Source organism: Pezoporus occidentalis, unplaced genomic scaffold, assembly GCF_034315485.1.
Source record: "Pezoporus occidentalis ecotype Australia unplaced genomic scaffold, CSIRO_AGI_Poc_V1 ctg2062, whole genome shotgun sequence".
Lineage (NCBI taxonomy): Eukaryota > Metazoa > Chordata > Aves > Psittaciformes > Psittacidae > Pezoporus > Pezoporus occidentalis.
The window spans coordinates 1-11,224 of NW_026913924.1; the positions used below are offsets into that span (position 1 = coordinate 1).

General features: G+C 54.8%; 1 protein-coding gene across 1 annotated transcript; it reads right to left on the minus strand.

The window, feature by feature from the left end:
- Nucleotides 1-92: 92 nt before the first annotated feature.
- Nucleotides 93-7,545, minus strand: LOC134163761 (basic proline-rich protein-like; the record flags this gene model as incomplete). The annotated part of the gene is made up of 2 exons (XM_062618907.1): nt 5,992-7,545; nt 93-229 (listed from the first exon to the last, which is right to left on the minus strand). Coding segments are annotated over exons 1-2 (1,691 nt in total), but the record flags the coding sequence as incomplete, so codon positions are not given.
- Nucleotides 7,546-11,224: the final 3,679 nt, after the last annotated feature.

Genomic DNA, 11,224 nt, shown 5'->3' on the forward strand with positions numbered 1-11,224 from the left:
GAGCGAGCGGAGAGGGGGGAGGCTCCTGGGTGAATCCCGCCGGGTTTGGGGGGGGTTGGGCCCAGCCCTGCCCTTTGCTGCCCCCCCCCCACCACCCCCAGAAACCGAGGTTTAGGTCGGGGCCGGGGCAGGGGCCGGGGTCGGAGCCGGGGACGGAGCCGGGGACGGAGCCGTTCGGCCCCGCAGCGGCCCCATCGCCGGGAGCGCACATCCGGGAACCCAGCGGGGGCTTGAGAGGGAGAGGAGACAATGAGGGAGGGGAGGGACCGGGAATGGGGGGGAAGGAAAGGGGGGGAGAGGAGAGGGAATGGGGATGGGAAGGGGAATGGGGATGGGGGGGATCAGGATGGGAATGGGAATGGGAATGGGAATGGGAATGGAAAGATGAGAATGGGAATGGGAAGGATGGGGATGGGAAGGGGAATGTGAAGGATGGGGGTCAGGATGGAGATGGGAAGGGGAATGGGAACAGGAATGGGAAGGATGGGGGTCAGGATGGGAATGGGAAGAATGGGAATGGGAAGGATGGGGATGGGGATGGGAAGGGGAATGGGAATGGGAAGGATGGGAATGGGAAGGATGGGGATGGGGATGGGAAGGGGAATGGAAAGATGAGAATGGGAATGGGAAGGATGGGGATGGGGATGGGAAGGGGAAGGGGAACGGGAAGGATGGGGGTCAGGATGGGAATGGGAATGGAAAGGTGGGAATGGGAAGGATGGGAATGGGAAAGGGGGAATGGGAAGAAAGGGAATGGGAAGAATGGGAATGGGAAGGATGGGGGTCAGGATGGGAATGGGAAAGGGGGAATGGGAAGGGGAATGGGAAGGATGGGGGTCAGGATGGGAATGAGAATGGAAAGATGAGAATGGGAATGGGAAGGATGGGGGTCAGGATGGGAATGGGAATGGGAATGGGAAGGACGGGGATGGGGATGGGAAGGGGAATGGGAATGGGAAGGATGGGGGTCAGGATGGGAATGGGGATGGGAAGGGGAATGGGAATGGGAAGAATGGGAATGGGAAGAATGGGAATGGGAAGAATGGGGGTCAGGATGGGAATGGGAAGGATGGGAATGGGAAAGGGGGAATGGGAAGGGGAATGGGAAGGATGGGGGTCAGGATGGGAATGGGAAGGGTGGGAATGGGATAGGAATGGTGGGGATCAGGATGGGAATGGGAATGGGAAGAATGGGAATGGGAAGGATGGGGGTCAGGGTGGGAATGGTGGGGGTCAGAATGGGAATGGGAATGGGAAGAATGGGAATGGGAAAGATGGGGGTCAGGGTGGGAATGGTGGGGGTCAGAATGGGAATGGGAAGGTGGGAATGGGAAAGATGGGGGTCAGGATGGGAATGGGAATGGGAATGGGAATGGGAAGGATGGGGATGGGAAGGGGAATGGGAATGGGAAGGATGAGGGTCAGGATGGGAATGGGAATGGAAAGATGAGAATGGGAATGGGAAGGATGGGGATGGGGATGGGAAGGGGAATGGGAATGGGAATGGGAAGGTTGGGGGTCAGCATGGGAATGGGAATGTAAAGGTGGGAATGGGAAGAATGGGACTGAGAAGGATGGGGATGGGGATAGGAAAGTGTGAATGGGAAGAATGGGAGTGGGAACGATGGGGGTCAGGATGGGAATGGGAATGGGAAGGATGAGGGTCAGAATGGGAATGGTGGGGGTCAGAATGGGAATGGGAAAGATGGGAATGAGGATGGGGAACAGGATGGGAATGGTGGGGATCAGGATGGGAAGGATGGGGATGGGAATGGGAATGGTGGGGATCAGGATGGGAATGGTGGGGGTCATAATGAGAAGGATGGGGATGGGAATGGGAAGGATGGGAATGGTGGGGATCAGGATGGGAATGGGAAAGATGGGAATGGTGGGGATCAGGATGGGAATGGTGGGGATCAGGATGGGAAGGATGGGGATGGGAATGGGAATGGTGGGAGTCAGGATGGGAATGGTGGGGGTCATAATGAGAAGGATGGGGATGGGAATGGGAAAGATGGGAATGGTGGGGATCAGAATAGGAATCATCATGGGAATGGTGGGGATCAGGACGGGAATGGTGGGGATCAGGACGGGAATGGTGGGGATCAGGATGGGAATGATGGGGATCAGGACGGGAATGGTGGGGATCAGGACGGGAATGGTGGGGATCAGGATGGGAATGATGGGGATCAGGACGGGAATGGTGGGGATCAGGACGGGAATGATGGGGATCAGGATGGGAATGGTGGGGATCAGGACGGGAATGATGGGGATCATCATGGGAATGATGGGGATCAGGATGGGAATGGTGGGGATCAGGATGGGAATGATGGGGATCAGGATGGGAATGGTGGGGATCATCATGGGAATGATGGGGATCAGGATGGGATCTCATAGGGATAGAGGGAAGCGGGGCCCCAGGGCTGGCTGCGGGGTAAGGAAGGCAATGGGATTCCTGTTGGGAATTCCCAAGGGCTTGGTCCTCAAATGGGAAAAGCGACTTTGGATCCAAGCGGGACAAAGGGGTGGGAGTGAGCCCGGAGCCATGGAATTCCCTACGGGAAGGAGGCCGTTGTCCCAGGAAGTTGGGAATGCTGCAAGGAGCAGCCCTTAAAGGCCTATTCCCAACCTAATCCGAGGCAACATTCCCAATGTGGGGATATGGGATGTATGGGATAGATGGGACATATGGGGTAGATGGGATATGGGATAGATGGGACAGATGGGATAGATGGGATATGGGATAGATGGGATACATGGGATAGATGGGATATGGGATAGATGGGATAGATGGGATAGATGGGATATGGGATAGATGGGACAGATAGGATATATGGGATATGGGATAGATGGGATAGATGGGATATGGGATAGATGGGATAGATGGGATAGATGGGATATGGGATAGATGGGATATGGGATAGATGGGAATATGGGATAGATGGGATAGATGGGATATGGGATGTATGGGATAGATGGGACATATGGGATAGATGGGATATGGGATGTATGGGATAGATGGGATATGGGATAGATGGGATATGGGATAGATGGGATAGATGGGATATATGGGATACATGGGATATATGGGATATATGGGGATATAGGATATATGGGATATGGGATAGATGGGATATATGGGATATATGGAATATACAGAATATGGGATATATGTGATATATGGGAATACGGAATATGGGATATATGGGATATGGAATATATGGAAATATGGGATATGGGATATATGGGATATGGGATATATGGAAATATGGGATATGGGATATATGGGATATGGGATATATGGAAATATGGGATATGGGATATGGGATATATGGGATATATGGGATATATAGGATACGGGATATATGGGATATATGGGGATATGGGATACATGGGATATATGGGATATATGGGATTCCTGCTTCCATCGCTCCCCTCCGAAGCCATCCCGATCCCAACTCCCGGCGATGCCATTCCCAGTTTTTCCCCCCCCTCCATTCCCGGTTTTCCGGCCGCTCGGAATGCCGCCGGCAAGACGCATGGGGGCTAAATCCATCAGGAATACCGACGGCTAAGAACAGGATAACGGGATACCCGGGACAAAGGGATGCCGGCGAACTCACCCATGGAATTCCTCAACCCTGGATGCGCTTCCCAGTTTTCCCCTCTCGTCTCCTCCTCAGGTTTTCCGCCTCTGGAAAAGAGAGAGGAAAAGTTTGGGATGGGATCTTGGGAATCGCTTCCCGATCCGGTTCCTTGGCAGCGGGACGGCATTCCCGGCCCCTCATTGAACCCATTGGAGCATCCGTAGGGATGGAGGAGCATCCTCGGCCTTATCCCGGATGCGATGGCTAGAGGACGGCTGGAATGCCATGGAATCCCATGGAATGCTATGGAATGCTATGGAATGCCATGGAATGCTATGGAATGCTATGGAATGCCATGGAATGCTATGGAATGCCATGGAATTCTATGGAAAGCCATGGAATGCTATGGAAAGCCATGGAATGCTATGGAATGCCATGGAATTCTATGGAAAGCCATGGAATGCTATGGAAAGCCATGGAATGCTATGGAATGCTATGGAATGCTATGGAATGCCGTGGAAAAACGGCGATCCCGGGATCCACAGTGCCTGGATGAGTTGCTCCCAACGGGAAGGCTTTGGGAATGACGTCCTTTGCTTCCGGGACAATGGAATTTGGAGGGGGTATGGAGCTGCATCCATAGGGATACGCCATGGGAATGGCGACAGCTCCGGAGGCGCATTCCGAAGCATTCCAAACGGGAGGAATGGGCCTCTTTGGCCTCACCTCATCCCACTTGGCTCCCGGAATTCCCTCCCTCTCTTGGGAATGGCTCCGGGAATCCCGAATTCCTCACCTCTGGAATGGCAGGAGCCTGGGGGTCCCTTCCGTAGGCTTTCCCTGCTGGAAGCGTGGCACGCCGATGGGGCATCCCAACAGCTGGAATTCCACAGCGAGCTTCCCAATGTCCAGTGGGCCCCGCGACGGCGCTCCCCGATCCCTGCTTTCCGCACGGGAATCCCACGGGAATCACGCCTCCCGGGGGCTTTGCCAATGGAATTCCGTGGTTTTCCGGGCCTCAGCCCATGCCTGCCCAAGGAGAAGGCTAAGGACATGAGGCTGCCATTCCCACCTCCTTTCCCTATGGAATTCCCATCTCCTTTCCCTATGGAATTCCCACCTCCTTTCCCTATGGAATTCCCACCTCCTTTCCCTATGGAATTCCCACCTCCTTTCCCTATGGAATTCCCACCTCCTTTCCTTATGGAATTCCCACCTCCTTTCCCTATGGAATTCCCACTTCCTTTCCCTCTGCCATTCCCACCTCCTTTCCCTATGGAATTCCCATCTCATTTCCCTCTGCCATTCCCAGCTCCTTTCCCTATGGAATTCCCATCTCCTTTCCCTATGCCATTCCCACCTCCTTTCCCTATGGAATTCCCATCTCATTTCCCTCTGCCATTCCCAGCTCCTTTCCCTATGGAATTCCCATCTCCTTTCCCTATGGAATACCCATCTCCTTTCCCTATGGAATTCCCACCTCCTTTCCCTCTGCCATTCCCACCTCCTTTCCCTATGGAATTCCCACTTTAGGAGCGGGATGCTGGAGCAAGGATGCTGGATGGGATGCTGAGCAGGGATGGGATATGGGATGCAAGCAGGGATGCTCTATGGGATGCTGGGCAGGGATGCAGGATGGGATGCAAGCAGGGATGGGATATGGGATGCTCTATGGGATGCTGAGCAGGGATGCAGGATGGGATGCTCTACGGGATGCTCTATGGGATACTCTATGGGATGCTCTATGGGATGCTCTATGGGATGCTCTATGGGATGCTCTATGGAATGCCCTATGGGATGCTCTATGGGATGCTCTATGGGATGCTCCATGGGATGCTCTATGGGATGCTCTACGGGATGCCCTATGGGATGCCCTATGGAATGCTCTATGGGATGCCCTATGGAATGCCCTATGGGATGCTCTATGGGATGCCCTATGGGATGCTCTATGGGATGCTCTATGGGATGCTCCATGGGATGCTCTATGGGGTGCTCTATGGGATGCTCTATGGGATGCTCTATGAGATGCTCTATGGGATGCTCTATGGGATGCTGAGCAGGGATGCAGGATGGGATGCAAGCAGGGAGGGGATATGGGATCCCTACTCATCCCCCCCATCCACCATTCCCACTCCACGTCCCCTCTCCCTCCACTTCCACGGACCCCGACATTCCAAGTCTCCTATTGTCCCTTGTTTGGGATCCCTGCCAGCGCCAGCATCCCAATGCCCTAATTCCAAAGGCGGAATTCCAGCTTTTCCCTGCGAGCATCCCGAGTCCCTGTTCCGTATCCCGGTGGGAAGGCATCACCCCCCCCCCCCACCCATCCCGTTCTCCTTTGGGATGCAGAGGCTGGAATGCACTGGGAATTGGCCTTAAGGCTTGGAAGCAGGAATAATCCTACCTGGATGGGATCCGCCTGGATGCTGGGATGCGGCTGGGATGCGGTCGGGATGCGGTCGGGATGCAGTTGGGATGCGGCTGGGATGCGGCTGGGATGCGGTCGGGATGCGGTCGGGATGCGGTCGGGATGCGGTCGGGATGCGGTCGGGATGTGGCTGGGATGCGGCCGGGATGCGGCCGGGATGCGGTCGGGATGCGGCTGGGATGCGGCTGGGATGCGCCCGGGATGCGGTCGGGATGCGGTCGGGATGCGGTCGGGATGCGGCTGGGATGCGGCTGGGATGCGGCTGGGATGCGGCTGGGATGCGGTCGGGATGCGGCCGGGATGCGGCTGGGATGGGACTGGGATGCGGTCGGGATGCGGTTGGGATGCAGCTGGGATGCGGTCGGGATGCGGCTGGGATGCGGTCGGGATGCGGTCGGGATGCAGTTGGGATGCGGCTGGGATGCGGTCGGGATGCGGTCGGGATGCCGTCAGGATGCGGTAGGGATGCAGTCGGGATGCGGCTGGGATGAGGTCAGGATGCGGTCGGGATGTGGTCGGGATGCGGCTGGGATGCGGTCGGGATGCGGCTGGGATGCGGTCGGGATGCGGCTGGGATGCGGTCGGGATGCGGCTGGGATGCGGTTGGGATGTGGCTGGGATGCGGTCCGGATGCGGCTGGGATGCGGTTGGGATGCGGTCGGGATGCAGCCGGGATGCGGTTGGGATGCAGTCGGGATGCGGTCGGGATGCGGCTGGGATGCGGTCGGGATGCGGCTGGGATGCGGTCGGGATGCAGCTGGGATGCGGTCGGGATGCGGCCGGGATGCGGTCGGGATGCGGCTGGGATGCGGTCGGGATGCAGTCAGGATGCGGCTGGGATGCGGTCGGGATGCGGTCGGGATGCGGCTGGGATGCGGTCGGGATGCGGCTGGGATGCGGCTGGGATGCGGTCGGGATGCGGTTGGGATGCAGCTGGGATGCGGTCGGGATGCGGCTGGGATGCGACTGGGATGCGGTCGGGATGCGGTTGGGATGCAGCTGGGATGCGGTCGGGATGTGGTTGGGATGCGGTTGGGATGCGGTCGGGATGCGGTCGGGATGCGGCTGGGATGTGCCCGGGATGCACCCGGAATGTGGTCGGGATGCGGCTGGGATGCGCCCGGGATGCGGCTGGGATGCGGTCGGGATGCGGCTGGGATGCGGTCGGGATGTGGTCGGGACGCGGCTGGGATGCAGTTGGGACGCACCTGGGATGCGGCTGGGATGCGGCTGGGATGCAGCTGGGATGCGGTTTGGATGCGGTCGGGATGCAGCTGGGATGTGGCTGGGATGCGGTCGGGATGCAGTCGGGATGCGGTCGGGATGCGGCTGGGATGCGGTCGGGATGCAGCTGGGATGTGGTTGGGATGCAGTCGGGATGCGGTCGGGATGCAGTTGGGAGCACAGTGGGTACCAGCCTCGTCCCCCTGGGATCCATCTGGAAGAGGAAACAGGAATGCTGCTGCTCCGGGATCGGGGAATGGCTTGGGAAGGGAGGGGGAAGCGGTTGGAGGGCTTGGACAGGAACATGCATGAACATACATAAACATACATGAACATGCACGTACATACATGAACACGCATGTACATACATGAACACGCATGTACATACATGAACACACATGCACATGCCTGAACATACATATACATGCCTCAACATACATGAACACACATGAACATTAACACACATGAAAACACATGTACATGCATGTAGAAGCACATACATTAACATACACGAACAGGCATGCACATTCATGGACATAAACACATACAAACACGCACGCACATACATGAACACACAAGCACATGCATTAACATACATGAACAAACAGGAGCATACAAGAACACACACGAACACACATGCACATACATGCACAAGCATGTACATGAACACACACGCACATACATGACCGCACATGAACATGCATGAGCATACATGTACATACACAAACACGCATGCACATACATGAACACACATGTACAAACAAGTACATGCACACATACACGAACACACATGCACATACATGAACACGCATGCACGTACATGAACACACACACATGTACATACAAGTACACGCACGAACACACATGCACATACATGAACGCACATGTACATACAAGTACATGCACAAACACACACGCACAGACAGGAACACGCATGCACATACATGACCACGGATGCACATACATGAACACGCATGCACATACATGAACACACATGTGTGTACGTGTGGATGCACATGCATGGACCCACGCACACATGTACACACGTGCACACACTGTACATACCCACTCATACATGTACATACATGAACATGCGCACACGTACATGTACATGCACGCACACGTACATACATGCACATACGTGTGTGCACACACATGTACATACACACGTGTACATACACACGTGTACATACACACACGTGTACATACACACACGTGTACATACACACGTGCACAGCCACGTGCACACCCGCACGGTCACGTGACACCTCCCCTCTTCCCCCGCCGCTTCCCGCCAGGGGCGGGGCCGAGTTCCCGCCAACGGCCCCGCGGTGGCGCCCGGGCCCCGCGCCCAAGGAAGGGGCGGGGCCGGCCCGTGGAAGGGGTCACGTGGCCGTGGCTGCGCGCACGTGGCTGCGCACGTGAGGGTGCGCACGTGTGTGTGTGTACACGTGTGTGTGTGTACACGTGTGTGTGTACACGTGTGTGTGTGTACACGTGTGTGTGTGTACACGTGTGTGTGTACACGTGTGTGTGTGTACACGTGTGTGTACACGTGTGTGTGTGTACACGTGTGTGTGTGTACACGTGTGTGTGTGTACACGTGTGTGTGTACACGTGTGTGTGTGTACACGTGTGTGTGTGTACACGTGTGTGTGTGCACGTGTGTGTGTGTACACGTGTGTGTGTGTACACGTGTGTGTGTGTACACGTGTGTGTGTGTACACGTGTGTGTGTACACGTGTGTGTGTACACGTGTGTGTGTACACGCGTGTGTGTGTACACGTGTGTGTGTACACGTGTGTGTGTGTACACGTGTGTGTGTGTACACGTGTGTGTGTGTACACGTGTGTGTGTACACGTGTGTGTGTACACGTGTGTGTGTCCACGTGTGTGTGTGTACACGTGTGTGTGTACACGTGTGTGTGTGTGCACGTGTGTGTGTACACGTGTGTGTGTACACGTGTGTGTGTGTACACGTGTGTGTGTGTACACGTGTGTGTGTGTACACGTGTGTGTACACGTGTGTGTGTACACGTGTGTGTGTACACGTGTGTGTGTGTACACGTGTGTGTGTACACGTGTGTGTGTGTACACGTGTGTGTGTACACGTGTGTGTGTGTACACGTGTGTGTGTACACGTGTGTGTGTGTACACGTGTGTGTGTACACGTGTGTGTGTGTACACGTGTGTGTGTACACGTGTGTGTGTACACGTGTGTGTGTCCACGTGTGTGTGTGTACACGTGTGTGTGTACACGTGTGTGTGTGTACACGTGTGTGTGTACACGTGTGTGTGTGTACACGTGTGTGTGTACACGTGTGTGTGTGTACACGTGTGTGTGTACACGTGTGTGTGTGTACTCGTGTGTGTACACGTGTGTGTGTGTACACGTGTGTGTGTGTACACGTGTGTGTGTACACGTGTGTGTGTGTACACGTGTGTGTGTACACGTGTGTGTGTGTACACGTGTGTGTGTGCACGTGTGTGTGTGTGCACGTGTGTGTGTGTACACGTGTGTGTGTGTACACGTGTGTGTGTGTACACGTGTGTGTGTACACGTGTGTGTGTGTACACGTGTGTGTGTGTACACGTGTGTGTGTGTACACGTGTGTGTGTGTACACGTGTGTGTGTACACGTGTGTGTGTGTACACGTGTGTGTGTACACGTGTGTGTGTGCACACGTGTGTGTGTACACGTGTGTGTGTGTACACGTGTGTGTGTGTACACGTGTGTGTGTGTACGTGTGTGTGTGTACACGTGTGTGTACACGTGTGTGTGTGTACACGTGTGTGTGTGTGTGTGTGTACACGTGTGTGTGTGCACACACACGTGTGTGTGTACACGTGTGTGTGTGTACACGTGTGTGTGTGTACGTGTGTGTGTGTACACGTGTGTGTGTACACGTGTGTGTGTACACGTGTGTGTGTGTACACGTGTGTGTGTGTACACGTGTGTGTGTGTACACGTGTGTGTGTGTACACGTGTGTGTGTACACGTGTGTGTGTACACGTGTGTGTGTGTACACGTGTGTGTGTACACGTGTGTGTGTGTACACGTGTGTGTGTACACGTGTGTGTGTACACGTGTGTGTGTGTACACGTGTGTGTGTACACACGTGTGTGTGTGTACACGTGTGTGTGTGTACACGTGTGTGTGTACACGTGTGTGTGTACACGTGTGTGTGTACACGTGTGTGTGTACACGTGTGTGTGTGTACACGTGTGTGTGTACACGTGTGTGTGTACAAGTGTGTGTTTACACGTGTGTGTGTGTACACGTGTGTGTGTGTACACGTGTGTGTGTGTACACGTGTGTGTGTACACGTGTGTGTGTGTACACGTGTGTGTGTGTGTGTGTGTACACGTGTGTGTGTACACGTGTGTGTGTACACGTGTGTGTGTGTACACGTGTGTGTGTACACGTGTGTGTGTGTACACGTGTGTGTGTGTACACGTGTGTGTGTACACGTGTGTGTGTACACGTGTGTGTGTCAAAGTGTGTGTACACGGGTGTGTGTAAACGTGTGTGTGTAAAAGTGTGTGTGTGTGTACACGTGTGTGTGTACACGTGTGTGTGTGTACACGTGTGTGTGTGTACACGTGTGTGTGTACACGTGTGTGTGTGTACACGTGTGTGTGTGTACACGTGTGTGTGTACACGTGTGTGTGTGTACACGTGTGTGTGTGTACACGTGTGTGTGTGTACACGTGTGTGTGTACACGTGTGTGTGTGTGTGTGTGTACACGTGTGTGTGTGTACACGTGTGTATATACACGTGTGTGTGTGTACACGTGTGTGTGTGTACACGTGTGTGTGTGTACACGTGTGTGTGTGTACACGTGTGTGTGTGTACACGTGTGTGTGTGTACACGTGTGTGTGTGTACACGTGTGTGTGTGTACACGTGTGTGTGTGTACACGTGTGTGTGTGTACACGTGTGTGTGTGTACACGTGTGTGTGTACACGTGTGTGTGTGTACAC